The 27,957-nt window shown below is 50.3% G+C and overlaps 12 protein-coding genes and 1 non-coding gene across 13 annotated transcripts; 7 read left to right on the forward strand and 6 right to left on the reverse strand.

Annotated features, from left to right (window-relative positions):
- Positions 1 to 110: 110 nt before the first annotated feature.
- Positions 111 to 2,177, forward strand: AKAW2_60268S (uncharacterized protein; the record flags this gene model as incomplete). Its single annotated transcript, XM_041692375.1, has 1 exon — positions 111 to 2,177. One exon carries the CDS (start codon positions 111 to 113, stop codon positions 2,175 to 2,177), a length of 2,067 nt encoding a protein of 688 aa, XP_041545766.1.
- A 135-nt stretch (positions 2,178 to 2,312) lies between these two features.
- AKAW2_60269A (uncharacterized protein) lies at positions 2,313 to 3,402 on the reverse strand (the record flags this gene model as incomplete). The annotated part of the gene is made up of 2 exons (XM_041692376.1): positions 2,313 to 3,172; positions 3,225 to 3,402. The coding sequence occupies 2 exons, from the start codon at positions 3,400 to 3,402 to the stop codon at positions 2,313 to 2,315; spliced, it is 1,038 nt and encodes a 345-aa protein (XP_041545767.1).
- Positions 3,403 to 4,114: 712 nt separating this feature from the next.
- Positions 4,115 to 5,877, forward strand: AKAW2_60270S (glutamate decarboxylase; the record flags this gene model as incomplete). Its single annotated transcript, XM_041692377.1, has 5 exons — positions 4,115 to 4,335; positions 4,391 to 4,418; positions 4,471 to 5,106; positions 5,167 to 5,705; positions 5,772 to 5,877. 5 exons carry the CDS (start codon positions 4,115 to 4,117, stop codon positions 5,875 to 5,877), a joined length of 1,530 nt encoding a protein of 509 aa, XP_041545768.1.
- Positions 5,878 to 7,501: 1,624 nt separating this feature from the next.
- On the forward strand, positions 7,502 to 9,040 carry AKAW2_60271S (glycoside hydrolase family 71 protein; the record flags this gene model as incomplete). The annotated part of the gene is made up of 2 exons (XM_041692378.1): positions 7,502 to 7,585; positions 7,643 to 9,040. The coding sequence occupies 2 exons, from the start codon at positions 7,502 to 7,504 to the stop codon at positions 9,038 to 9,040; spliced, it is 1,482 nt and encodes a 493-aa protein (XP_041545769.1).
- Positions 9,041 to 10,536: 1,496 nt separating this feature from the next.
- On the forward strand, positions 10,537 to 11,112 carry AKAW2_60272S (uncharacterized protein; the record flags this gene model as incomplete). The annotated part of the gene is made up of 1 exon (XM_041692380.1): positions 10,537 to 11,112. The coding sequence occupies one exon, from the start codon at positions 10,537 to 10,539 to the stop codon at positions 11,110 to 11,112; it is 576 nt and encodes a 191-aa protein (XP_041545770.1).
- Positions 11,113 to 11,708: 596 nt separating this feature from the next.
- AKAW2_60273S (wax synthase family protein) lies at positions 11,709 to 12,986 on the forward strand (the record flags this gene model as incomplete). Its single annotated transcript, XM_041692381.1, has 2 exons — positions 11,709 to 12,493; positions 12,560 to 12,986. 2 exons carry the CDS (start codon positions 11,709 to 11,711, stop codon positions 12,984 to 12,986), a joined length of 1,212 nt encoding a protein of 403 aa, XP_041545771.1.
- Positions 12,987 to 13,088: 102 nt separating this feature from the next.
- On the reverse strand, positions 13,089 to 15,287 carry AKAW2_60274A (uncharacterized protein; the record flags this gene model as incomplete). Its single annotated transcript, XM_041692382.1, has 4 exons — positions 13,089 to 13,436; positions 13,497 to 13,785; positions 13,844 to 14,273; positions 14,324 to 15,287. The coding sequence occupies 4 exons, from the start codon at positions 15,285 to 15,287 to the stop codon at positions 13,089 to 13,091; spliced, it is 2,031 nt and encodes a 676-aa protein (XP_041545772.1).
- A 181-nt stretch (positions 15,288 to 15,468) lies between these two features.
- AKAW2_t60013A lies at positions 15,469 to 15,542 on the reverse strand. Its single transcript has one exon. It is a non-coding gene; the product is annotated as a tRNA-Val (tRNA).
- Positions 15,543 to 16,014: 472 nt separating this feature from the next.
- On the reverse strand, positions 16,015 to 16,994 carry AKAW2_60275A (DUF202 domain-containing protein; the record flags this gene model as incomplete). The annotated part of the gene is made up of 3 exons (XM_041692383.1): positions 16,015 to 16,080; positions 16,133 to 16,416; positions 16,613 to 16,994. The coding sequence occupies 3 exons, from the start codon at positions 16,992 to 16,994 to the stop codon at positions 16,015 to 16,017; spliced, it is 732 nt and encodes a 243-aa protein (XP_041545773.1).
- Positions 16,995 to 17,481: 487 nt separating this feature from the next.
- Positions 17,482 to 18,223, reverse strand: AKAW2_60276A (GFA family protein; the record flags this gene model as incomplete). The annotated part of the gene is made up of 5 exons (XM_041692384.1): positions 17,482 to 17,617; positions 17,676 to 17,701; positions 17,764 to 17,873; positions 17,932 to 17,960; positions 18,027 to 18,223. The coding sequence occupies 5 exons, from the start codon at positions 18,221 to 18,223 to the stop codon at positions 17,482 to 17,484; spliced, it is 498 nt and encodes a 165-aa protein (XP_041545774.1).
- Positions 18,224 to 20,388: 2,165 nt separating this feature from the next.
- Positions 20,389 to 23,058, forward strand: AKAW2_60277S (uncharacterized protein; the record flags this gene model as incomplete). Its single annotated transcript, XM_041692385.1, has 1 exon — positions 20,389 to 23,058. One exon carries the CDS (start codon positions 20,389 to 20,391, stop codon positions 23,056 to 23,058), a length of 2,670 nt encoding a protein of 889 aa, XP_041545775.1.
- Positions 23,059 to 23,305: 247 nt separating this feature from the next.
- On the reverse strand, positions 23,306 to 24,789 carry pfa4 (putative palmitoyltransferase with autoacylation activity Pfa4; the record flags this gene model as incomplete). The annotated part of the gene is made up of 5 exons (XM_041692386.1): positions 23,306 to 23,685; positions 23,742 to 23,820; positions 23,879 to 24,178; positions 24,232 to 24,403; positions 24,455 to 24,789. 5 exons carry the CDS (start codon positions 24,787 to 24,789, stop codon positions 23,306 to 23,308), a joined length of 1,266 nt encoding a protein of 421 aa, XP_041545776.1.
- A 317-nt stretch (positions 24,790 to 25,106) lies between these two features.
- AKAW2_60279S (putative DNA mismatch repair protein) lies at positions 25,107 to 27,736 on the forward strand (the record flags this gene model as incomplete). The annotated part of the gene is made up of 3 exons (XM_041692387.1): positions 25,107 to 25,513; positions 25,560 to 25,924; positions 25,971 to 27,736. The coding sequence occupies 3 exons, from the start codon at positions 25,107 to 25,109 to the stop codon at positions 27,734 to 27,736; spliced, it is 2,538 nt and encodes an 845-aa protein (XP_041545777.1).
- Between the last annotated feature and the right edge of the window lie 221 nt (positions 27,737 to 27,957).

Consider the following 27,957-nt stretch of genomic DNA (forward strand, 5'->3'; position numbering starts at 1 on the left):
CCGATCGAATGGCAACAATTTCCCCCGCCATTTCTGACAGACGCTTCAAGTTCCTCCCTATCTATTATTGCATCAACCCATCCCATGAGACCTTTTCTTCATTCCCAGAGATGCCTCCCGCCTCAACGCCGACATCGGGGCCCTCACCCCCGATATCCAAGCGACGTAAAACACGCAAGGGCACCTTCTCGTGCTGGGAGTGCAAGCATCGAAAGCGACGCTGCGAGTTCGAGCCCCTGAAGGGCTCTACTTGTCTTTATTGCCAGTCGCGAGGCATTCCCTGCATCAGCCAGGAACATGCCGATCCACGAAGCCGCAGTAGCGCCTTTCAAATATCGGAGCGGATTTGCCACGTTGAATCCTTGGTCGACCAGTTGATTCGGCAGCGTGACAGCTGTCAACCTCAGGTCCAGCCACCGGCTCAGGGTCGCGACCGAGCGAGTTCCCCCCGGCCGAAAGAAGCCTTGATACCATCGCCCTTTCAGCAGCTGTGCAAATCCCTCGCGGCTGTACTGCCTCATCCGAATACGGCCGCGCTCATTTTGACCAAGGGTCGATTCTTCAGTCTTCCTTTCCAGGCTTGCCGGTCCCCAGTCCGAGATCAATCGGCTGTCTTCTCTGGTCTAGAACAGTCTGGAGATGTTTCCAGGCTACCATTGCCTACGTCCCATCCGATCCAATATGCTCAGAAACTCATAGAGCTCGCCCTCGGCTTACAGCAGCTGGATCTCACGTCATTTCCACGCCCACAACTGCAGCTGCAGCTGCAGCTAAATCATTCCACTGGCCACTCTTCTCGACGTTATCTCGATCTAGCAGCTCGCCACGTAACGTCGCAAGACACACTCGTAGATTCCCTTGATGGTCTTGATACTCTGTTACTGGAAGCCCGTTATTACATCAATACCGGGGAGCTGCAGTCAGCTTGGCTGATCTTTCGCCGTGCTCTGAACATTGCCCAACTGATCGGACTTCCTAGGAAAAGTGACGAAGCAGAGAGCCGCGCGGAATCGCTCTGGATTCAGCTCGTATATAATGATAGATTTCTGTCGCTAATGCTAGGTCTTTCATGTGAGGTGAAAGACATTGAGCTCCTGGATAGGGAGACGTTGAATAAATACTCACCTCTTAGAAAGCTATATCGCATCCATGCTGTCATCGCAGGTCGGATAATCGTCCGGAATGTGCATATGCAGCATTGCGATCGGCTATCTCAGAGCACATACGATCATTATGCAGTGACACGCGGCATAGATGATGAACTAAGAAAGGAAACCCGATCAGTGCCCATAGATTGCTGGAAAGTTCCCACACTAGAAAGTACGTTGTCAGATACCGACAAGATGGACAGAGTCTCTATGCTCATCACCCAAATGCACCAATATTACCTCGTGATCCTCCTTCACCAACCGTACTTGCTCCTGCAACTCAGGAATCATACAGAATTCAGCCTTTCAGCATTAACTTGTGTTCTACCAGAATATTCATACAGCATACAAGTGGTTGTCCCTGCAAGCCGTGAAGTACTGAGCCGCTGTCTCGAATTCCGGAATATACGACCCATCCTTTCTTATCGTGGGCTTGAGCATAAAGCTTTCATCTCCGCAGTGACACTGCTCTTATCTCATATCTTGGGACACCGATCGGGATCTGAGAACGTCTTGGAACATCAACGCCCTCAAGACCTGGCCATGATACAACAGGCTATTGACACCTTAGCCGAAGTCTGCACATTGGATAGCCCAAATAGAGATTCTGCAATCAAGACAAGAAGTCGGTTAAGCAGACTCCTAAATATTGAGGCGGAGGCAGCCGATGGCATCAATTACATTGCATGCATTGAACGGGACAATGTTGGCCCAGATAATGCTCTATGTCATACCTCCCATCAGGGCCTGAGGTTTCCCATTCCATACTTCGGAGTCATCTGCATAATTCCTGAGCCAGTCCCAGATCTGCAATTAAATGGCCTACTTTCGGAATCTGCACAGGCAATAGGACCAGACACTGCGCAACTTGGGCCATGCCTTGACTCACAAGGACTTCCTTCGACCGTTACAGAATTGGACATTGGTCGTGGCCTACATTCCCAACTTGCCTTGTTGTCCGATGTTCAATCAGAGCTGCAGTCGCTGTTTGACTGGACAGGTGACCCGAACATCCTCTACGAAGACTAGGCCACATCGCTACGTTTAATAATCATCATGGACATGAAGTGGAAATCGAACAACTGTATATACATTGTCTCCTAGCGCAGCATGGCAAGCTATCCATTCAGTATCTTCCACCAATACATAGCAAGAAAACCCCTTTCACAGTGGTGGGGTATCGGCAAAGTCAAAGCCAGTCAAGGCCTGAAAGCGCACACCCACAACACTTTGTGCGATCCGCCGGATTGACTGTTCTTCTTCCTCTGACAACTGGAAAGACAGACTTGCCAAGTTCTCCTCCAATCGACGAATTTTGCTCGTTCCCGGAATGGCAAAGATGTCGTCACCCTGGGTGAACAGCCACGCCAGCGCCAGCTGTGCCGTGGTCATACCCTTTCCTTTCGCGATCTCCGCCAGTTGGTCCACCACAGCAACATTCTTTTCGATATTCCCCTTCCTGAGCCAGGGAAGCACACCTCGGACATCTCCGGGCTTACTGACGTCCTCCCGCGACCGAATTGCCCCGCTAAGGAATCCGTTGCCGAGCGGGCTATACGCCACAATAGCCACACCGAGCTCGCGCGCAGTAAGCAGTAACTGCACCTTCGGGGACTCGATATCAGTGCAGAAGACGCTATACTCTACCTGTACACACGAGATGGGGTGCACGGCATGGGCCCGACGGAGCGAGTCGGCACTGCACTCGCTCAAGCCAATATATTTGATCTTCCCCTCTTGCTTGAGCGCAACCATGGCTTCGATGGTCTTCTCAATAGGAGTGACTTTGTCCAGGCGATGGACGTAGTACAGGTCCACATATGGCAATCCGAGACGCTTCAATGACTTCTCAATCGCAGTCCGACAGTACTCGGGACTGGAATCCATCCAATTCTTCATGCCATCTTTAGCATTCGGATTGGTGCAGATGCCGAATTTGGTGGCCAGGAAAACATCCTTCCGTTTATCAGGGTTCTGAGCGAACCATTTGCCCAGAACGGTTTCGGAATCGTCATATTTATCCGCTATGGCTGTCAGAGTCTGCCTGCTTTATGGAATCTTTGGAAGGGTACATACCGGTATCCCAAAATGTCTCACCCCTTTGGTATGCCTCGTCCAGGAACTTCAGATGCTCAGCTTCTGGAAGAGGTTGACCATAAGTACCACTAGCACCCATGAGTCCAAGGCCGATTCGCGGAATGAGCGGGCCGTTTTTGCCCAGAGAGCGAGCAGGGAGTTGGTTGAAACCAGTCATTGCGCAGTAATGAGGATAACTAGCAGACTCTTATCTATTGGAGATGTCAGGCCTAACAACGTGTCAATTCAGCTCTTTTATGCCTTTATAATGCCGGACTTTGCGGCGGAATTGACTGCCTCTCACCGTGACATACTACGTCCTTGGTGCCTGAGGCCTAAATTCTCAACGGTTCCGCCGCTTAATTCCGCCGCTAACTCCGCCGTCGCCGATCGCCATCAACGCGATGCCTTGTTTTGTTGCAGCTCACAGCTGGACAGTCGGCCAGAAGGCCATTACTGCCTTCGCATAGCCACAAGCTCTTTGAGGGTTTGAGCATATGTCTTTATGGAAAATGGTATAAGGTCTACTTTCAGGCGTCGTCTTTTCCGAACAGCTCTCATCTTTGGCCTGGCTTTCCCGAGCCCAGACATCTACGGAGTACGACCGATACTAGACCAGGAGAGCAGGACCGCTGTTGTCTAACTTTCTCCTAGTCCGGGCGCCTCTCCTTAGGTTGTACCTAGGATACACTGCGCCTGAGACAACCGGGGGTTCCGGATACGGATGTGGTGAGGTCATCCCGGACACAGAGTTTCAGTGCAACCACCGTCCCTCATACAAGTCGACGGCCACGTCGCCCTCATTTTGGGGCAGGATGGGCCGTCTCAATAATAGCAACATTCAATCCAACTTCGTTCTTGATAGTGTTAATCCTTAAGACGCAGTCAGAATGGTCCACCTGTCGACTGTCCGTAAAGAGTCCCACGCCCATCAGCGTCAGCGCGAAGAACGCGATGCGCAGGCAGCCGCAGTGTCACCTTACGTGTACGGGACGCGCTATGCAGTCGAAGAGCTTCCCGAGCATAGCATGTCGGAGCATGAAATGCCAGCCCCGGTGGCATATCGCATGATCAAAGATGAGTTGAGTTTGGATGGGAATCCCCTGCTCAAGTAATACTTCGCTTCTTTTTGAACTCTTCGAACTGTCGATAGTAACATGTTCCAGTTTAGCCAGCTTTGTCACTACCTATATGGTAAGATGATCATTGGGTAGCAAGTACAATGCTCTTGCTAACTCTATCCCAGGAAGATGAGGTGCAGCAGCTCATGTCTGACGCCATGAGCAAGAACTTCATCGACTACGAACAGTATCCACAGACTGCACATATTCAGAACCGCTGTGTCAATATGATCGCCGGTCTGTTCCATGCACCTAGCCTCAATGACCCAAGCAACGAGCAAGACGCCATCGGCACCTCGACGGTCGGATCCTCAGAAGCGATCATGCTGGCCATGCTGGCCATGAAGAAGCGCTGGCAGAACAAACGGAAGGGAGCTGGGAAGGACTGGTCGCGCCCGAACATTATCATGAACAGTGCAGTACAAGTGTGCTGGGAGAAAGCCGCGCGGTATTTCGAGGTCGAGGAGAGATATGTCTATTGCACGGAGACCCGCTATGTTATTGACCCCAAGGAGGCGGTGGATCTGGTGGACGAAAACACGGTGGGAATCTGTGCCATTCTAGGGACAACGTACACAGGGCAGTATGAGGATGTCAAGGCAATCAATGACCTGCTGATTGCGAAGAACATCGACTGCCCAATACATGTGGATGCGGCTAGCGGCGGGTTTGTGGTGCCCTTTGTGAAACCAGAGCTGGAGTGGGACTTTCGCCTGGAAAAAGTCATCTCCATAAATGTCTCAGGGCACAAATACGGACTGGTGAGATACATCACAAACTAATACACCTCGCCGAATGCGGACTCAGACTGATCGTGACAGGTCTATCCTGGCGTTGGTTGGGTTTTCTGGCGCGCCCCCGAATACCTTCCCAAAGAGCTCATTTTCAATATCAATTATCTGGGCGCCGAGCAGGCCAGCTTCACGCTGAACTTTTCCAAAGGCGCCCCCCACGTCATCGGGCAATACTACCAACTGATCCGGCTAGGCAAGCATGGCTTCCGATCGATCATGACCAACCTCACGCAGACTGCCGACCATCTAGCAGCAGAATTGGAGAAACTCGGCTTTATTATCATGAGTGACGGTGGAGGTCGGGGTCTTCCTCTGGTTGCATTCCGATTGCCCGAGCAAGAGGGCCGGCTGTACGACGAATTCGCCCTGGCCCATGTGCTGCGTCGCCGCGGATGGGTGATTCCGGCGTATACCATGGCGCCGAAGTGTAATCAATTGAGGATGATGCGGATCGTGCTGCGTGAGGATTTTAGCTTGCACCGGTGTAACCTGCTCGTGGAGGACATCCGACTGGGTTTGAAGACGCTAGAGGATATGGATGAGACCATGATCAAGCGGTACAGCACGTAAGTCATTTCTTCTTTTCTATCTCTGCCTCTGAAGGCGACCGGGCATAAATTGACACCCAGCAGATACATCCAGACACATGCTACACGCGGACCACAAGGTCATCCGGTGTATGGAAACGAGCAGCATTCGCTTCAGGGGAAGTCGGGAAAAACACATGCGGTCTGTTGAACCGGTCATTTGTGCGCGGTGTAGTAGTTACTTTACCACTACTGTGTTTGTCAGTCTACCTGTGATACGTCAGCTTCCCTCCAAAACCTTCGCCAGCCATCATCCTTGGTTTTCTTAGTATGAGTAGCTACTCTGTGAAATCTGTCAGTGCCAAGTCATCCTCAACAGGCGTATCTCTTAGTCTGGGAGGCTGTCAGCGGTAAGCGAGCTTGAATCAAGGAAAAGTGAGGTGCATTCGACTGGCAAAGGCCGCAGCAATCGCCAGCACGTCCAACGAGCTCGTGCCCGGGTGCGTCAATGCAGCTGTCTTTTCCGGCTGCAACGAACCCCTCCCTCCCTTACGTAGAGTCTATTTGGCTGCATGCTGCGAGCGACCATTTGCCAGTATTGATAGGCCGCGTAGTGGGCTCCACGCCCTCGCAGGACCGGACGCCTTCGGTGCATGAACCCACCAGTCGAGCTCCACCGATAAAAGTAAACTCCGGTGAACGGCTGCAATGTAATAACAGCTTGTACAGTAGAATAGTGCACAAAAACGGTGGACTTTGTTGGATATGATCCAGAAGGAAGAAACAAAAAACTTCACTTGTGGCCCTCAATGAGGTCAATCCTGACACACTTTGCATCCCCGGTGGCGCGGCGCCGAGCGATCTCCGGGTCATCAACAACGTTGGACCTTGCAACGTTCGAAACAGTTCCCCGATCTCGGTCACTCGCTGAAGATAATCGGGGACCACTGGTTAGAACCAGGACAAACCAAATTCCGGAAATCTGGTTGATAGACGACCTGTCATGTTCATAGAGAGGCATAGTTCGCATTCACCGCGTCGCGCGCGACCCCTTTAGGGTTTTGAGTTCCGCGAAGTCGCTCAGACACACCGCAAGCAGCTGATGAATCACATCCGAGACAATCAATAGTCGGATTGACAATGCAGTAGTCAGAGTCTGACTATCAATAATCAACAGCCACTACGGTCCGTGGCCCTGTCAATCCGGGGTGTTTTTTCCCACTACCACCCCCTTCCTTCAGGTCTACTTACCAAGCAAGCAGCTACACGCTGGCTGACAGACAACAAGCTTCATCCTCACCCAACTATCGTATGCCTCTCTTCCCTGCACAAATTCAAACCTCGCTTAGTCGTACTCGAGTTTTTTCCTCTCTTACGAGAAAACATTGAACTCTGTTTCGTTGCGCATCTGATCTAAGCATTGAAGCCTAATCCTCCGAGCCTCTTGTGACTTTGACCGCTACGAGATGAGCCTACGCAATGGAGTCCACTCGGAACGATAATTCCCTCCTAGTCCTTCTTCCCCTCCCCTCTGCTAGTCTGCTTCCTCAGTCTGCCTCTGCTTTGACAACTGTGTTCACGCACTGCATGCTGCGCCTTCACTAGGCTACTGCTTTTCTCAGTTACAGTTCACATAGCTCAATTTTATCTCCTGACTATCACAATGCATTGAAGTAAAAGTTCCGGGGCAGCTCACATACGTACTGTACCAATTCTACCTTACTACTTATGTATCGCTCGTTCCCACTTCCTCGGCCATGATTTAGGTCGCAGGTAGAGAAAAAGAAGGAAAGGACTCCGTACACCCGTCCAAACCAGCCAGCCAGCCCGCCAGTATGGCCAACATCATCTGGCTCGCCCTCGTCCTCATGGCGTTGAGCGTCCACGTCCAAGCCAAAGACGTCTTCGCGCATTTCATCGTCCGTTTTCCCCCATCACCTAATTCCACCAAATCCACTCACTAACTCTCCTCTCAGCTCGCCAACGCCGAAAACTTCACCCAAGCGCACTGGACACGCGACATCACCGCCGCCAAAGATGCTCAAATCGACGCCTTCGCCTTAAACACCGGCTATGGTGCCGCCAACACCGACCAGCTCCTAACAGACGCCTTCACCGTCGCAGCAAAACATGACTTCAAGCTTTTCCTGTCCCTCGACTACTCCGGCGACGGTCATTGGCCTCCCGACCAAGTCCTGAAAGTTTTGCAAGGCTACGCCAATCACACGGCCTACTACCGCGTCGATAACCAACATTCATTGGTCTCCACCTTCGAGGGTTACGAAGCCCTGGCCGATTGGTCCACCATCAAAAAGAAGGTACCCAATATCTCTTTCATGCCCGAATGGTCCGTCCGAACCCCCGAGCAACTAGCAAGCGAAGACGTCGTAGACGGGTTACTTTCATGGAGCGCATGGCCGTACGGGACGGCGCAGATGAACACGTCCACAGACGAAGAGTACATATCCGCTCTGAAACCCAAGGGCAAGCCGTACATCATGCCCGTCAGCCCGTGGTTCTACACCGACATGGTACGGTACCACAAGAATTGGGTATGGCAGGGCGACGGCCTGTGGCATACGCGGTGGAAGCAGGTTCTCGACTTACAGCCGCAATATGTGGAAATTCTTACGTGGAATGACTTCGGCGAGTCGCATTACATCGGCCCGCTGCACGAGAACGAGCTAGGGATATTTTCGTTTGGGCAGGCGCCGTTTAACTACGCGTCCGGGATGGTGCATGATGCGTGGCGGATGTTTCTTCCGTACATTGTGGGCGAATACAAGAATGGGAGTGGGAAGGGGGTGATTGAGAAGGAAGGAGTGGTGGTTTGGTATAGGGTTACGCCGGCGTGGGCATGCAAGGCCGGCTTAACTACGGGTAATTCGGTCACGCAGGGCCAGCAGACCGTGCCGCCGGGGCAGGTTTTGAAGGATGAAGTGTTTTTCCAGGCGTTGTTGGAGGACACCGCGGAAGTGGAAGTGAGTATCGGTGGTGGGGAGAATAAGTCCGTGGACTGGTTGGATACGCCGAGTGGTGGGAGTGGTGGTGGTGGGAGGGGATTGTATTTTGGGAGTGTGCCGATGGATAATCGCACGGGTGAGGTTGTGGTTACGTTGAGTAGGGATGGGAAGTTTGTGGCGCAGATGATTGGAGAGAAGATTACGACGCAGTGTCCGGATAAGTTGACGAACTGGAATGCGTGGGTGGGCACGGCGATGTCGAATGTGTCGAATGCTAGTACGTCGCGTGCATCGTTGTCGGAGGAGAATGGTGCAGCTGGTGTGAGGGTTGGAGGAGGACGTGGGATGGCCATGTGGATGGGGTTGCTGTGGACTATCGTTATGGCGGGTATGACTGGAGTTTTGCTTTAGATCTTTTTTTCCATTTTAGAGTCTCGATCGATCTTCATATCTCGATATACTGGTAATAATATCTAACATCTTGGACTATTTCTTGATTTTTGGTGGATCATGTCGTTCTGCACGGGGAGTTTCCGAGAGCCCTATGTGATTGCTTGTAGGTGTGATCTGCGCAAGATTAGGGCTGTCGGAGTAAACCGATCGAATGGGTCTGCGGCTCTGAGGTGGATGAGGGAGCCTTGATTCAGAACAGAGAGCGATTACCGCAAGTGGAAGAATAGAGAGTTGAGCTTGACTCGATCTCATGGGCGTTTCGGCGTCGCCGAAGGACGTGCACGGGTTGGTGGGAACAAAGAGGCTTGGTTCTCCATGCTGATGGGTGGATTTTGGGGATTTTGCCGTCGGGGGGGACATTAGATAATCTATAGCCCCCCGGTCCCAGCTGGGCCATGTGGGATGTAAGGTGATCGTCGCTGGTCATGACTATACTATACTCAAATAGAGTCTGGTGTTGATATCAGTTTGGAGATATGAGCCTCATCTTGGAGAAAATGGTGATCCTAGTTCTTAGGCCATGCTGCAGATTACGACGATCTGGGGTATTCACTTATCCACTTGATAGAGAATCTGGACAGAGGCCTGGACCGTTGCTAGATCGAGTGCACCTTTGTTGATGTCCTATGGCATGTCGTCCGTCTATGACAAGCATATTCGCCCTGGATACGAGCATATTTGTCAAAACATATCAGGATAGGTTACGACCCTTAGAGATGTAGGATATACCATATGACAGTCGGAGCAGCAACATCTAGTCTCTACTTTGACCTGCCCTATTGGGGCAAAAGACACAGGGCAGCAGGTTATCCCAATAGCACAGGAGTATTAGGCTTTACTCGGTCTTTGTTGAAAACCCAATTGTCCAATGATTAAAGAGACTTCAGCATTTCCGACCCCAGTCTCACGAGGCAGTGCCCGAACTCGACCCATCAGCGGCCGGTATTTCAAGTCAATGACGCAAAGACCAAACTCTGCTCGCCACCGGCCGGCGACACCAGTGTCCTAGCTTTTCCACGTCTGGGGTTCGGCCGGTGCCCAGCAAGAGTCGGCGCTGGCTAGACGCACCTTATTGTACTGATTGCACTTTGACAGCTCTTGGGACCTTATCAGGCTATTCTTCACGGCCGATGAGTGGGCCTTCGGACTCGGCCGCCAGTGGCAATGGCCTAGACTCCACCAGCCCTGCGCAAAGTATGCAAGTGCGAGCTATCTTCAGAACTCAGGAGTTGCTGGTCCAGGGGAGAAGTATAAAGATTGCCCTGTTTCCTGCCCCTGACCTGGAAGTCAGATTACAAGCAGAATAATCAGATTCGCACTTCACATCAATATCCTAAATGCAATAACACGACGACTACGAGATACCATCACTACCTCCTAGTGCCATTATCACCAGCACTCCCTCTACAATAATTACCTCTTCGACACTTATTTCTTTCACAGCGTCAAACACAATGGCCGGTATCGAACTTCCTCCTCACCTGATGCGTCAGGCCACCCGCACCAACAGCCGCATTCCTCCCATGGCTCGTCGCTCCGTCTCTCCCTTCCCCACTCGCATGGCCGCTCTCTCCCGCGACAAGCTTCAAAAGGAAGCCTCTACAAAGAACCCCGATCTGCGCCGATGCCTTGCTCACCACACTCTCCTCAATCGCTCCATTGAAGCCGCCCAGCAAGACGTGCGTCGGCGCATGGCATCCTTCCACCTTGATGAAGAAGACGATGATGACTTCACCACCTCCTACCACTCTACACCCAATGAGGCTACGGCTGTGCCTCTCATCCGGGTCCAGATCACCAATGCTGTGCGGGCTATGGTCAAGCGTCGTGCCGCAGATAGCCAGCAGAACGACCAGCTGAATGGGTTGACGCGGGCGCCTGCGAATGCAGACAAGGCGGTGAACAACAACAGCAGCAGCAGCAGCAGCAGCAGTATGAAGAGTTTGAAGAGGGTCCCTCGTGTGGTCTTCGGTCGGCGTCGCTGGCCTTTGTATGGAGCGGGACCACTGCAGACTGGATTGGTTAGCTGACACGGCGATGGTTGCAGCATTCATAGTGTGGCTTCGTGACGGGCTACGGCTGGACCTCGCCTTTGGCATCCCTGTTTTGTTCTCTTCATTCATCGACATATTCTTCTACTGTATTACTTTATTTTTTCCTCATCCCTTGGACAGACAGGATGCCTTGTGTCACGTGCAACAGATATGATGGATCTTGTATATAATAATTGACTATCACACTATACTATACATTATACTATCTTAGAATACGTCATACATGATACATTTATCCATTCTATGACACTTCCATAGTAAACCCCAATTGATTTACAACCACAAGCGCAGTGTAGACTACCAATGACCCACGCCGCCCGATCTTAATCGCTGATTGCTGCACATCCATCACTAGTCGCCGATCAGTCTCACTCATCCGACCCGCTCCGCCCAATCAATCCCCTCACCCTATCCCAATCAGGCAATTCAGCTCTGCAGTTCAAATCTCAGCCGCATTCCAAACCCACAATCCCCCCAGCTTATAATAATGCCTCCCAGCCCCCACGCTCGCATTCTTTTTATCTTCCCATCTTCCTCATCGCCAGAATAAAATCAGAAAACCAGAAAAAAAAATGCCACAATGGATACCCCCGGCTCAATTCCTCGCTATCCAGATCCTAACCGGCACCACCGTCGCCTTCACCCCAGCTAATTCTCCCCTCCGATCAATCGCCTCCCTTCTCGTACTTGTCCTCGCCTACTGCATGCAAATCAGCGCAAATGCCCACCTCCATGGCACCCGCTTCGGCGCCCCGCTCGTCGCAATGTGTTGGATGAACGTTCTCAACGGGATTGATTTGCTAGTCCTTACGCGCGCAGACTACGATAAACAGCTCGCATATAACAACACAAAGCTGAAGTCAACCTCCGACAAATCACCAAATAAACCGCAAAGCAAATCTCTCCTCGAAAAATACCTCTGGTCTCTAAATCTCTCCTTCAACTACCGCCGCATCAACACCCCCTGGCAAATCCGCGCTCTCACCACGTTCAACAAGATCCCAACTCGGACCCAATTCCTCCTCACCTCCCTCCTCAAGCTCACCATTTCCATCGCAATCCTCCAGCTCCTCACACTCGAGACCACCGATCCGTATCTCGGCCGCGCAGTGGATAAATTACCCGTTCGACCGGACGAGATTATTTTCCCGTTCTGGTATCATAATGGCTGGGGTAAAGATGACCTCGTGCTTAGATTCCTCTTCACTCTCTCGTTTGGAATCGTGGCGCGTGCGTTCATTGTCGCGGGATATACCTCTGCCGCGGTGGTAGCTGTAGCATTGGGCCAAGAGCCGAGTATGTGGCCGCCTGTCGGGGGTGGATTGCTGGATGCGTGGTCGATTAGGAGGTTCTGGGGGTATGCATACACTCTACTCCCTTTTATTATTCATACCTTATATTAACGAAGTATGCAATACTACAGAAAAACATGGCACCAAACCCTCCGCCAACTCCTCTGCTCGAACGCCGACTTCGTCTCGGGATCTATTTTGCGTCTTCCGGTCCGATTCCAGTGGTGCTTCCGGGTGATTTTCGCGTTCGTTGTTTCAGGTTTAGTGCATACGGGAATGGATGTAGGGTTCGGGGTGCGGATTGATGAGAGCGGGGCATTGTGGTTCTTCGCGTTACAAATTCTGGGTGTGGCGGGGGAGATGCTCGCTGAGGTGTTGTTGGCTCCTGTCAGTGTGTTTGTGCCGAGAGGACTTAGACGTGGGATTGGGTTTATTTGGGTAGCGATTTTCATGATGTGGACTTTGCCGGTGTGGATTTATCCTATTTTGGTCCAGTTGTATGGAGATGGCGTGCGCATGATGAGTCCATTCTTGGGGTTTGAGGGATGGGATATTTGATTTGGTTTTGAAATGCATAGCGTTGGGGTTGGGTATTATTGTTATGTTAGATTATATTAGATTTATAGATGTATAGTAGGGATACTAGTGGTGGATGTAAACCTATAATGCTGCATCCCAGTCTACCCAAGCGAATGTATTCAACAGGTCGAGATGGGGGTCTGCGCCTATAAGGTCCGGTAGCGCGTCTAGGGCTCTCGTCAGACTTTGTAGCGATGCCGGCATGCTGAGGATTCGGTCCAGTGAGCGTTGCAATATTCCCTTGATTTGCGCCTTGGCTGCGATGTCGGATTCGGAGGGCCGGAGCCAGTCGAGAAAGGCGACCAGCACACTGAGGTTCTGGATGATGTCCGATCGGGGAAGATCTAAGGTGTATGTTTCGGGGGAGCCGGATTGACGGAGAAGCTCGAGGCAGAGGATGCCGCTGCCTGGGACGGCGTAGGACATAGCCTGGCATGACTGCTCAGTATGGAGTAGATGCATTTATTGGAAAGGGGTGGAGTATCGTACCAGCCAGGAGAAATCAACGTGGTTCTCGAACCGGTCCTTATGCTTCCAATATATCAGGGTTAATCCTACCATTTCATGGCTAACCTGGATCAAAGCTTTTTCGTCGACCACTCTGTGTCGGGTCAGAAGTCTCTCTAGGATGAATAGGTTGAGTAGAAAGTCCAGGCGCACAAGAACGCGCAAGGCGAGCAGCTGGCCGGGAATGTCGCGGTCGTGGACGTCTTCTGTCTTGAACTTGATGACCTCAGGAAACTGTGCATATATGTCTGTAGCTTGTCCTTTGAGTTGACTGTTTGCTTGTCAGAAGTTGTGGGTGAAAAAGGGTGTATCTTGGGCTGAGGGCATACAGGCATGTTTGTACTGCAACGTCAGTGATGCTATCCTGAGAAGTCTCTGATACTTCTAGCATCTCTTCGCGGTTCCTTGCTAGCATTGCGCGCGCTCGTAGGATTGTGGTTGGATACGGTTGTCGATCCACACTGCTGTCCCAACCATCGGAGTTGAGCTTGGCTACGGCATTGCCAATCCTGTCGGAAAATATATCGTCGTCGTTAATATCCAGAGGCAACTGAGTTGTCGAGTATTCTCTGTTCAGAAGTGGTGGTCTTCCGGTGAAGGTAGAGATAACCTTGTCGAAATTGTAAATCGATGCGTAGACACGTCGTTTGAGTTCGTGCTGGAAAGAGACCTCCTTCCAGTCGGACGACAATTCCCGGTGAAGACCAATTGATGTTGTGACTGCAATCACATCGCCATGTTGTCGCCAACATGAAAGACCTGTTGATCAGCTGTGTGTTCTCTGTGCAGATATCCTAAGCAGGACTTACTTTTATCACCGCTGGCAATGCTCTCAAGGATGTTATGCTTGAATGCCAAATTTACAAAGAGAATGTTAATAGCACCCAGCTGGCTACACAGCTCGATGCACATGGATGCACAGCGTTTAAAATGCACCATGAGTTCTTTGGGGCCCTTGAATGCATGTTGTCGACAGTACTGAGTAATGACATCGTGTTGCACCGGCAACTGTGAAGCCGCAGACGACCAAATAGTGAACAATGACCCTAGCAGCTCCCAACGCGTTCTCTTTCCCGAGAAAGACTCGATCCAGCGGTGTGGATTCTGTTCAGCCGGCAATGGCGTGAGACTGCACTCTGAAAACCGCTTCGCAACATATTGTAGGTGCTCGCTGTTTCGCAGCCGGAGCACGTCTCGATACTCATCCCACATCTTATCAGAAGCGATCCGATAAGCTGGCCGGAAGCAGGCATCCATTAAGGCCATTGGATGGACGAAGAGCAAGTTGCAAGTTAGCTCATCCGGCAGGTTCTGTAGGATCTGGATCCCCAGTTGGAGCATTCTCGGTGTGATGGTAGGGTTCCCCGGCTGAGTGGGACTTTGCACCTTGACGCGATTGATGTCTTCGCTACCTGGAATCCTCAGTGCTTGGTCCACTTCGAATCGATCCCGATGTTCCACGAACACGGATGCGAAACTCGTGGGCCCCAGGTACTCGGCTGAACTTTCCAGTATTGGCGTGGTCGACTGTGCTCCAGGGCAGGTCTTTGCGCTTGGGGGCCCATCGCTCTCATTGCTCAAGACAGTCGGCGACACAGCCTCAGGCAGGCTTCTTGCTCTGTCTTTAGTGAGGGGATTGGCGAGATAGACGCATTTCAAGGACAATCGCCGACACCGCTGGCAAGCGGGGGTTTCGTGGTCGCAGGCCAGTTTGCGCCGACGGCATGCCTCACACGCAGGCTCTCGGCCATTCTTTCTCCTGAGAGTGGGCATGGAATAGATCGGAGTAGCCGCTACACCCAGATAAGAAGAAACACATCGTTACTTGTGATAGTGTTGTCAGATGTAGATAGTAGATGGCGGGCGTGGATGCTGGAAACGGAATCGGCTTCGGCTTCGGTATGGATCGGACTCAAAAAGTGGGGCGCTCAAGAAGAAAAAGAGCAAAAAAGAATGACCAGACTGGGGCTCGATCCCAGGACCTTATCGGTGTTAACGATACGTGATAACCAACTACACCATCCGGCCATTGCTTGAGAAACACTTTCATTATTGATTTTATGACTGACGTTTTACCATATATACAGCGGTCGCTAATAAAGCTCCTGAAATCGAGCTCGAGGCTTATATACAGTTATGATTCGCCATTTCACCACGCCCGAGCTTATACTCCCATATCAATGTAAGGAAGAGCATATTTTGGTGAGAACGGATCGATATTACCTACTCGTTATGGGCTGGTCTTTAGTATTTCTATCTGCTCGATGTGACAGATATATATATTTTGTCCTCCGTCATCATGGTACTAGTATTGGAAAATAAGAATGTAGATTATCAAAGTTCCATTGTATTCTACTAGTTCTGCATTGGGTACTTTTCGGTATCAACATATATCCGAACATTCGTCTAGTCATGACGGACGGCTATCTCAACCCTGTAAATCGGTCGTATATCATCAAGAACATGGCATAAGGCGTGTCATCATCAACATCCTCAAGGTCTAGTTATCATCATACTTCAACTCGACCGTAATAACCAGGGACAGAACGAAGGTCGTCAAAATGATCTACTCATGTTAGTAATATCCCCCGACGTAAATGCAGCGAGTCACAACTCACCAACCCAATTAAAACCCCAATGCAGTTCAGCTCCCACCCCCCCGCATACACCGTCCCCAGAGCCACCACATTTTGCTGCTTCCAGAAGCGATACGCGCCCATGGCAGCTATCAGAATTGCCACGCTATAACAGCTAACCGCCAGGGGGACCCCCACTTCATAGAACCCCAATGCTGGATCCGGCGAAGCTAAATGCTGGAGTCGAAATAATTGGGCGATCAGCACACCTTGCATGGCGACCATGACCGATGTGCGAATGTAAGCTAAGAAAGTTCGCTCTAAAGCTAAAAAGCAATGGGGGATGTCAGCAGCAGCCTTGCATTACTTCTTCGTTGTTGTTGGTGAATGGATGGGCTCGTGATTGCCTGGCGCCATAGCCACGTGCGATTGCGCCATTTTAGTGGCATCAATAGTCATTAAAGCATATATCGGATGGAGTAATATGCGAGGTATATATCAGAAAGCGAGGTGCCCACTCACCGAAATGATCCCGATTACTCTTCTGCGGCACCGTCAACACTACATTTCGCGTCCAAAAGCGACGAACCCGTCCCGTCAACCCCTTGCTTGTGTCCTCCCGGTTGGAATGAGTGGTGCGGGAAACGGTCCGATGTGTGCGGATACGATATTCGCCCGAGGAGATTGATTCGGTTGAGAAGCCGGCCTCATCGTCATCTTGGGTGGCTATATTGCGGAGCTCGAGGGCATCCAGGTCGTTATCAGTGCTTCTGGCGTCGTCGTCATCGCGATGAGGTCGTTGAGCTGTGTGGCAGGCAGCTGGTGGGGTGAGAATCTCCTCGCGACCGGTCGCTGCAGCGATCGTCTTGTCTGGTGCAGAAGAATGGTTCTGGCGATCAACCATGATGTACAGTAAGCTTCTTAGCTCTCGCACAGGAAGCTGTGTGACATGCTGCTACTGCTGCTTCTGGGGGAAAAGATGGGAAAAGGAAAGGGTCGATGCGGTGAAGAGGCGTCACTGCTGGCTGGCAGGTTCCTTGGTTTGTTGGTCGGCGACTCCCCCCTGCTTCCCCGGCCCCGGCGCTTATCTGATTGGGTTCGGATACTCGGCAGTGGCAGAGCTTATTGCTCTTCCAAGTTTGTTGCTATCAAGGAATCGCCGATTGATCGATTTTATTCGCGAATTGACCTCGCCAGCGGGTATGACGTAATAGATTTGAGGACTATCTGCCTTAGATTATATCCATTGAGATATAACTTCACGACAACGAGCACCTATCTCGACTAGAATAAAATCACAGAATTCCCTCTGACCGTCACGCTAATTATCCCCTCATTCAACCCCGGACCCTAACTCCGCTAATGCTCCACACAAGCTAACACTGAGCACACTATGCCAAGTTAATGCTCACCCACTCCTCCTGCTTATCGCCGAAAAACACTGATTCTGGCTTTGACACAATGTCAAACAGCGCTGCTTTCAGATACGCTTTACCCGGCACCTTTGGCGACAACGTGAATAATGGGCTGTGTTCAAGCTACATCAGCATATGGTTCTAGGTGCGAAGCAAAACCAACAACTGACCTTCCACAACTGGAGCAAAAATGACGCTACAAAGACGGATTTAGCTCGGCACGCTTCAACTAGTGCCCTTGAATTGACGGGAACCCACCTGGATGATGTTCCCCGAAGAAGTGTTGGGATCGCTGTAGATCTTCATTGCCTGGCTGGGGTCTTCGATGGTCATGTCACTTTGATCGATGAAGTAGTTGATTGAGAAAGCTGATTGGGGTTAGTCCTAGGCGGCTACTGCGGGTAGAGATGGAAAGCGAAGACATACAGCCTCCTCCAGCTTTCTTGCAGTTGATGCTGTAGAGTATGCAATCAGCTTAGATCCCATACTAATGATTCATTGGTATGGGAGTATAAAATTACCAGTGGCAGGCTACACTCCTCTCCGGCTGTGCCGGAAGGGTGATAGAGACGCTGGTGCAGTTACAACGGCCGGTGTAGGGCATCGTTGAGGTGCTGTGGATGGATGTGGAAGATGGACTGTGATGACTCGATTCGTGGCAGCTTGCCGGGATATTAAAGGTCAATGTCAGGAGAAAGTGGAGCATGTTCATCCACATTTAAACCCACGTCATACACCAGCAATTCGGAGTTGAACCGAATCAAGTGAAGCCTTGACAAGAGGTCCTTCTCCACTCGAGTGGATCTCTACCCGATGATGGATTGATAATCAGCGTTTGCCGCCCGTTCAGCGGATGCCATACATGCCTGAGGCTGCAAAACGATATATTGAACATCTCTTAAGCCCGACTGTGGTACTTTTAGCCAGGCGGATGATACTATCTTATCTAGGCTCAAATGGATAGAGAAAAAAAATTGCCGGATTTGATACACAAATTGAACGACTAGGAATGACTATATAACACCGTAATAGCAGAGGTTGGGCATGTTACCTTGGCAATGAGGCGCACACTAAGCCCACCATCTTCTTATTTGGCAAGTCTAAAGCATTCCATTGAAGGCCTAATAATCAACAGTCCTTCGAATAAGCGCCCCTACCATACATGGAGCTCAAGCAGTAATCTGTAGGACAAGTCCCAAAGTGCCCCGTTCAATATGAGGTGCCATCCCATTGACAATATCGGCCGTGAAACTGTTCAGATCCAGAATCCGATGTATACGGTCCATCTTGATGAGAACCTCATCGCACTATAAACTGGAATGTGGAGGTATCTTCAGAGAGTCGGGCTTCCTTGAATCAAAATTTTGGTATCGAAATGTGGGCCGTTTACTTAATCGAGTATGCCTAAACTACAAATTCTGTACAAACGGAATAAGATAGATCTTCTGGATGACATTTCCGTGGTTTATGCCACGGCTAGTTGAGCTACCGGCCAATTCTCCCATCGACTTTACCCTGTCGACCTGCAACCTGCATTCCGCAGTAACACAACAGGGTAATTCTAACGACACAGACGGCCTTCCAACATGATTGTTGCCTCTCTATAATATATGCTGACTACTAATCCGGGGATGGATACGCGTAATGAGCCTTTGGCATGCAATGCTAGCAGTAGTTATGACGCATGAGCTTTCTAGTATTGTGCTTGTGCTTATATTCATGCTAGAACATGCTGACGGCTGCAGAAGATCTGTATTACAGCGTTCGGCCGAGTTTTACAGGCAGTGCGAATCAGAATCGTACTCGATGCAAGAATGCAATAGAAGGACCGAACAAGGAAGGGTACTATGCGTTACCCACGCCGCCATCCATATGCCTCCAACAATACGAGGTAGCTCATCCAGCATAAGAGATTGACTAAACGTTCAGAATTTAAATAGAGATGTAGCTCAGATCCTACATCAATATATGCATGCAATGTAAGCTAATGCCAAGATAGCTGAACTACATAAAAATTGATTCCCCGCTTGCGTTTTGGATGCTGGCTAAGCTGCGGGGAAGCCCAAAGAACCCCCTAAGGGTTGATTGTAACCCCAGTGTATGCAGCTGCGCTAGGGCAAGTGAGCACTAACGTTATATGGCGACTTGAGAGTGCAGGCAGCGCGCCTATCCCCGAGGCATGCAAATTGTAATGGTTGGCTTATTGAATTTTCAATGGTCTATTATTTGCTCTTCGGCCTCGAAAGTATTATTTACCTCCCTGGAGACCTACATATTGCAGGCTGAGAGCTTTTTGATGGTCACGAATAGTTCATCAACCTGCCTGGGAGCTTTTTTCGAGATTTATAGTCTATCATGCTGGGCTTGCTGTTGGTGATGGCCACTACTAGCCATGGTATATAGATTGGACCCCTCCAAATGCAGGTATGTTACAAAATTACTGAAAGCCATGACCTGAAAGCAGCATGAAGCTGACATTTAAAGTAATCAATAATAGTCACGGTAGTCATGGCAGATCAATGAAAGAAAGGCTTCGCACTCCTTGATACCCTTGACGTATGTGGTGCTACTGTGACAGTAACGAATTCCAAGGCTGATGTGTCGCTGTCTCCGACAGGCTACTGTCTTTTCATGACGTCTGTTTCGCCTACATACCCCGCATATTACTCGAGACCAGCTAGCCAAAAGTGGCAATAATGTAAATCTTGCCTGCGCCTATCACGGCCCCGTTGATCCTGCAAATATAGTCACTATTTAGACACAGCCGGCTGCATAAATAGGCCCTCTCTCATCCACCCGAATTGAAGTATCACATATCAATTTGGCATCTAGTCCACTCCTCATACAACGAGCTTGTAAGCCCTGTGTCAACTACCCGCAAACATGACCGGAATCATGAACTATCTCCGTCGACCTCGAGCAACGGACTCAGGTATCGAGATGTCTGCTACTATCACAGCAAGTTCTTCAACTCCTAGTTGGGGTGTGATAGAACTTAAAGATTTACGCGACAAGGACAACAATCCTGTGGACTTTACCAAGGATGATTACCTTGGAATTGCATTGCTATCACCCGTCAAGGTCGAGGATACGGAGGTCAATGTTTCCACTGATCCCTGGTACGATTTCACGTGTGAGGTTAGCAATTTCTCGAGCGGTAACGATGTCGAAGTCCTTGTGAAGATCACATTCAAGCCTAATTGGGATGGGGAAGCCGACAAGTTCCAAGTCAAAGTTGTCCAGCTGGGAATGGCTGGCGATCCGCAAGATGAGCACTACAAGGACTCGGTGCGTCTGTGGAAGAATTCTCTGCCTGATGAAACCGGTACCGTCCCAATTGTGTGTGACAGTCGACCGGATGGGATTCCCTACTCCAACCAGACGGTGGTTTTCACAAACGATGATGGGATCATCATGAAAGAGGTACCATTCGGTCAAAAGACTCAGGTCACCTTGAACCGGGGCAACTACGGAGTTGCTGCTACAGAAGTTTTCACGGACGATGAAACCACCGTTGCTATCGCAAAGGCTCAGCCAGACCAAGTGGAGGTCAAACAGGGGACCACAAGCTCAGATGTCAACGTTACGTACGATGTTCATCACTACAGCGCGACAGACGTTGTAATTGACAATATAGTCGGGCTCGAGGGAGAGGAAGTGCATGTCAAGTTCAGCAGCGAAGACAGTCTGCTCCATGATTTTTGGAGTTCTGTTCCACAGACCACAAAGCCACGTCGAGTACTCCCATCGGATGGCAACGCAACTATTAGCGTTGATTCAATCATCGTGAATAATGTTCAATATGAATTCACTCCGAAGCAGGTTGATTTATCAAGCAATGATTCTGTCTTGTTTACGGCTGGCGATGTTATTCAGCATCAAATAGAAGTCTCGGGTGCCGTCAAGCTACCCATCCAGCTGAAGAAGCCAGGCTCAAGAACCGCAGGAACAATGGTGGTGCACCTCATTCAAAAGGAAACCCGCCTTATTTACAAGGAGAAGGTGGACATGAATGAAGAGAATCCCCAGTTCCAGGTGTTGGTGGCCCCGGGAGATTACGAAGTGCAGGCAAATCGGTTCATCGAGAATGGAATCTTGTATAAACCTACATTTGACCCCAGTATCACCGTCAACGAAGATGGTAACACTGAACTGGAATTGCAGGTGGACCTCGTCGTCAATCTCAATGTCCCTGGCTTCCCCAACTTTTTGAGTTTCGGTGCTTGCACCCGGGACCTCAGCGAACCTACGAAATCGGATGACACTGACAACGACTTAACAGACTTTGTGCAAGCTGGTGCATCGTCAATATTCAAATATGCTGGTCAAGGTGGCGACGGCGGCCCCGAAGTTGATCTAACAGAGAGTCTAGAGTGCACACCGAGAGTGATTGCCCTTGCGAGCGATATCGAAAAAGCCATCGGAAGCGATCATACTGTTCTGCCAGTGTTGATATCATATACCTGCAACTTTTCTGGTGGGAACGATGTCCTGACAGATACCACCAGACACCGCCATAGCCTTGGAAATTTCATTCAGTCGCTACAACTCACCATGAAGAGTGACCAGGCACCACGCTCTCTACGCGCTGCGTACATCCTCAACCCCGATTTCATTGGGGAGTGCCAGAAGCGTGGCTACGAAGCGGACTCAGAAGTACCGTTCCTCAATGCTCTGAAAGAAGCCCTTGAATACCGGGGTGAAGCAGATAAGGTCGAGCTTATCCCTAGCGACATTGACGATACCCTTCGTGGATATGTACGTGCACTACACTGGCTGGTGCGGACTCTGACGAAGGATCCCGACACCGGTAAGCCTGCCGTTTCGCTCGGATGGCAGGTCAATCTCTGGGCAGGAGAAGCCGCCGGTGCAGTGTGGATTTACACGGACGAAAACCAGGCTTCGGAAAAGGCGAAGAAAACAGCCGACTACTTGGATGAACTCGGGGTATGGGCCAAACAAGCTTCCCAGCAGGCGGATGAGGATGAGCTAGCTCCTCTCGACTTTCTGGCCGTTGACCGTTGGGAACGCGATGATTACAGAAATGATAGCTACCCCAAGTTCTTCTGCTTTGCTCCGCGCGAATGGAGCAGGTATTTTGATTTCTGTGAAACGCTTGGCGCAGAACTGCATGCCCCGATCATGCCTTGGCAGGTGTCAGCAGCTCGCACGCCAACCTTTAAAGATGAAGTTTCGAACAATTTCTCGACAGCACAGCATTGGGGTACCGGGGGCAGCTGCATTTTGGGCGATCCAGGTATTGGATCCGAGTACTACCGCATCCATAAGAGGATCTTGTCGCTGAAATTGGATGAGGTGCAATTTCACGTCAAAACCGTGGAAGAGCTATGGAAGCGCTCTAAGCCCTTTGATATCAGTATTCCAGGTTACCAAGGCCTCCATTTACGGGGAATATTCGCTGTCCTGCTAGGTGGTGGTGACACAACCGGCATTGTGAGTAGCCTTCCTCAGGCTGGTGAGAAGCAGGATGCTTGGGTGCGGGAAAGACTCGGAGAATATATCAAGGACCCGATTTATTTCCAAACAGAGTGAGGAGGGAGCGTGTAATCGAACGCTACGACTGAATTCAGGACATCGTTGCCTGCCGTTACTACAATTTCGGGTTTCTAACGTGGCACTAGCCACCTGTACTTGGGTTTAGGCGGAACTTGCAAGCTGTGTTCAGGATGGAACAGTATGATTACGATTTGAATGCGGAGGGCTAGTGCTAATGATTATAGCTTTTTAACATTATGTTTTATGTACGCAATCATGTTTCTGACCGAGAATGGAAGAGTATTTATTGTCGTTGTGCTTTTTGTTGCATCAGAATGGCGAGTGGGATGTCTTCCTCGTCGTAGAATTCGACGTCCTCTTCAACCCCAAAGTCACGTAGCCGTTCGCCCTCAGAGTTCTTCCACCCTTCCTCACCATCTTCAGGCTCAGTACTATAATCTGGCGAAGATCCCCGAGAAGAGCCGCTCTGATTTATTTCATCCTGTGCCCGATCATGGAAGCGCTTACGACGTCTGATTTCCTGGCTAGCTCTCGGCGCCCCATTGGAGCTATCACCCTTCCTCCCGTAAATTGCCGGAGTCTGGGGCTCGACATCATCCATGGCTGTTCTGGCTGTAACCGGGATTCTGTCCGGGTCGGGAGGTGGCCAGGTAACATTAGGATCTATTTTGGGGTCAGTCCGTCATTAATGTCGATGCCATATAGCAAGTTTCACTAACCTTCAAAGTCGTTTACTTCGAACTCCAATCCTGTCCGACGGTCAGGAGTTCTAGCCAGCGGCCAAAACCAGCTCAGAACCTAAATAAAAAATTAGCTTGCAGCGGAGAAAAGCTATTATTGATAAAGATCGACCAACATTAGCAGTTCCGCCCATTCCAGCCTTAATGTTGGACCAGATTCCGATATCGTACGGAAACTCCTGCTTTTTGATTCGGATCCTGACGCCACCTGGTCCGGTCAAATACCCACCGAAGTGACGGGACCGACGAACCAGCGTTTGATGTCGTTCAATTTCCCATTCTTCGATGGTTGTCGTATTAATGCTCATAGACCAGATGGTCCGACCGAGAAGGATCATGAGAAAGAAGACCGTGAAGCTGTTCACTACAAGGAGAACGAACAAATGGCCCATCTGCAGCGCACTAGGGCCTAAATACTAAGCAACTTCTGCATCAGCTTGCGTCGTCTCGTCTAGAGTAATCATCTTACGCTTGGACGATTCCGGGAAGCCCAAATTATTGACGCTCTTTCATAGAGAAGGGTTTCGAGATAAGACATTCCTGTTACGGCGTAGAACAGAAAACGCACGAAGTGAGGGAAGGTGAAGTGCGAGACACAGTTCGAGGTCCATGGGCAATGATGGTCCATCTTTGGAATGCATCTGCAGCTGGCATCAGTGTGAAGCCCTAGCTATTGATTTGATATAACTAACCTTTGGCACGTTCGACAATGGTGGGCTCTTGGCGGCTTGTATGCCTCACATTTACGGCACCATCGTTGACGACCACTAGCACGGTCGGCTTCGAGTTGCTTACTGTCTAATGGCTTCCAATCTTTGGGAATGCGACCAGGATCTACAGTGCAAGTTCGATAATAACATATCCAGATGCACAGGGCAAAGATGTTGAGGCGCCATAGCTCGGTGTCCCTGAGCGGAGCTGGCTCGAAGTACAGAAAGAAATACTGCGAGCTGTACGCGAGAAAGCTAATTAAGATGCAAACTGATGGAATCGCCAGCTGCGACAACCGGAATGAAGAGCTAGCCATGCTGGGTTGCACATCACATCTCCGAGTCCAACCACTGGCAGCACGCGATGAATGATGGAGAGACAGACAAGACTGAATGTTGTCGATGTTGACAAGCCACGTGGTGTGGCTGACTCAGCACACGTGATCAATGACCCATGTTGTGCGTGGAAATACTCCTTCCCTCATTCTCCATCTCCATTGATCATCCGGGACAGTCTATTGCATCGTATACTTCATCTAAACTCTGTTATATAGTATATATTCTGAAAGTATTCATCGCTCATCTTGTTCAACGCCACCCAGATGACTGACCAATTACCTGTGTTCCGTTAAGGATGCCAATCGCCGCGCTGTCCCCTGAAGCGGTGCGGGCAATTGGCTCCGCGTCTGTTATTTCCGATCCCTGCTCCATTGTCAAGGAGCTCCTGGACAACGCCTTGGATGCCACAGCTACTTCGGTCTTCATCGAGATCTCACAGAATACACTTGACGTAATACAAGTGAAAGACAATGGCCACGGTATCCCCACTAGTGACCACCCTTTTGTATGCAAACGCACTTTCACTAGCAAGATTCAATCCGTCGAGGATCTTAGAACTATCGGTGGGAAGTCCCTAGGTTTCAGAGGCGAAGCACTTGCTAGTGCAGCGGAGGTATCCGGTGGCGTGACTATCACCACTAGAGTACCGCATGAGCCGGTTGGGTCTTCTATCAAATATGGTAGAAATGGCGAGCTTCTAAGGTGATTTCCACCGCCGATTGAGATAGTCCAAAGCTGACCTACGTAGTACCCAACGAGCGTCACATCCGGTAGGTACCAGTGTCCGCATAACGGACTTGTTCAAACACATCCCTGTCCGGAGACAAACTACGATAAAGAATGCTGCCAAGACGCTCGCGAGGATCAAGAAGCTCGTACAAGCATACGCTATTGCTCAGCCCTCCAAGCGTTTATCCCTGAAAGTCCTCAGAGTAAAGACAGAGACGAACAACTGGATGTATGGCCCAGGCAAGGACGCTAGCCTCGTGGATGCTGCATTAAAGGTTGTGGGCACCGAAGCTTCCTCTAGCTGTCTTGTCAAGGCCTGGCCACCTGAGAATGACAGCGACAGGTCTTTTCGGATACTCGCGCTTCTCCCAAAACCAGATTCTGGTATGTAGCTGCTCTGTAAGTACTTGAATGTGGCTGACAGAGTCAGACCTTGCCAAGGTAAACGGGTTGGGTCAGTATATCAGTATCGATGGCAGGCCCTTATCGACCACCCGAGGGGTCGCGCAAGATACTGCCAAATTATTCAAGTCTTATATACGCTCACTTGCTTCCAGTCAGGAGCCATCCACAAGCATTACTGATCCGCTTTTGTGCCTTCAGCTCCAGTGCACTAATGCAAGCTACGACGTCAACATTGAGCCCGCCAAAGATGATGTCCTTCTCGAAGACCAGGAAGAGCTTCTCTCCTTGGTGGAAGAGCTTTTGTGTGATGTGTACGGTATAGAAGCAAAACCAGCCGAGAGATCAAGGACCGCCAATAAAGAAAAGGAGCCTGCTCCTCATAGAAACTCGTTTGACATCCTTCTTGCCAGGAAAAGTCCGGATGACTCACGGGCAAGCAGTTATGCCTCCTCAACACCACGGACACCGGCTGTAGAGGAACAACATAGCACACACACAGAGAATCGTCTGGAGCTGAGAAATGCGAGCAGCATCCCCTGGTCAATACCTAGAGAAAGCATGCCGATGCCGACACGCAACATTTCTTCGTCGCCCAGTGATACGGACAACACAGGAAGGAGTGGAATTGTGCGATATCCGACTGAAAGCCGAAGAAACTCACGGGAGAGACTGCAGACAAGCTCTCCAGGGTTCATCTTACCGAGTCCCTCTGCCAGCTCGACGACTGCTCCTGGCTACGTGACTGAAGCTCAGTCTTCGCTGTCTAGTCTAGGAACACCTCAAACTCCTCATCCCAGGACAAGGCAAGCCTCAATGGACCATAGCACGCATCCTGGAAACGGAGCCCTTGATAGTTGGTTAGGGAAAACCCCAGTCCCCTTGTCTCAGCCAACCATTGGTGAGGTACCTGTAGACGATGGAGACGAGCGCTCATTGCAGCAGTTGGCGCAAGAGCGATTTGGCTCATCAGAAAGGTCACCAAATAACACAGTATCAATAGAGAATGGCGTTGCTACTGCTCAGAATCAATATCCCGAGACCCAGGCTAGCCCTGCAGAAGCAGAAACAGAGCCAGAAGAAATTGGTTCTCCCTTGCTTGGAAGTACCCGAGACTCCAAAATCAGAGAAGATCGCGCGCCTGCCCCTGAGAAGTCTTCCACTACTCTACGCCAGCTTCTTTCAGGAAATAACCACCAGGAGCTGGACCGTGCACTTGACTTTGAGAACCGCAAGAGGGAAGCTATCCTTAGGCATCGAGAACAACTTAGAAGTCGGCGAAACCAGACCACAACGAGTTCACCCCATATGAGTCGGTATCTAGCTGCCAAGGCTGCACTTCACAGTCAACCCGACGCTGACCGAGAAGACGAGCCGACCGTGAAGCCCGTGCTGAGTACACATGACCCACGATCGCGTTTAATGCGTTACAGGGAGCAAGATCAGAATGAAGATGGTATATCAAGAAATAGAAGGATCAACACAGACAAGTTGCCATTGGAAAACATTCCAGATGGACATGAACTATATAGTCTGGGTCTGACCCAGCAGGCCGACATTTCGCTCATATCGACCACATACGACCATATAACCAAGACAGACCTGTATACTGGATGTGGAGATCAATTTGTCGCCTTTGACCATTCACATAAAGATACAGAGAGGGTGCTTGATATCTGGAGATATCGACTTATCAGTATAATGCGGAGCAATTACCAGACTGAGGAACGGTCGGGATTGCCGGATGTGCATTTCAATTTCTCTCGTTTAGCGCAGCGCGGGCAATCCAAGTGATACATAGCATTCTTTATCTATCTTATCTTATCTTATCGGCGCCAGCTAGCGATTCGGCTGTTCGAGTGACCTGCTTTGCATGAACTTTCCCTACCTAGACACAATATATTAATATACAAGGTAGCAAGCATAAATCTGAACTAACGTGTCCATCCGCAATATGAACAGGAACCTGAACCTCGGCAGGACTGATCAGGGTTCAGTCTGGCCCTGGCAGGGCG

The sequence above is a fragment of the Aspergillus luchuensis genome, chromosome 6 (genome assembly GCF_016861625.1).
Source record: "Aspergillus luchuensis IFO 4308 DNA, chromosome 6, nearly complete sequence".
NCBI classification, from domain to species: Eukaryota; Fungi; Ascomycota; class Eurotiomycetes; order Eurotiales; family Aspergillaceae; genus Aspergillus; species Aspergillus luchuensis.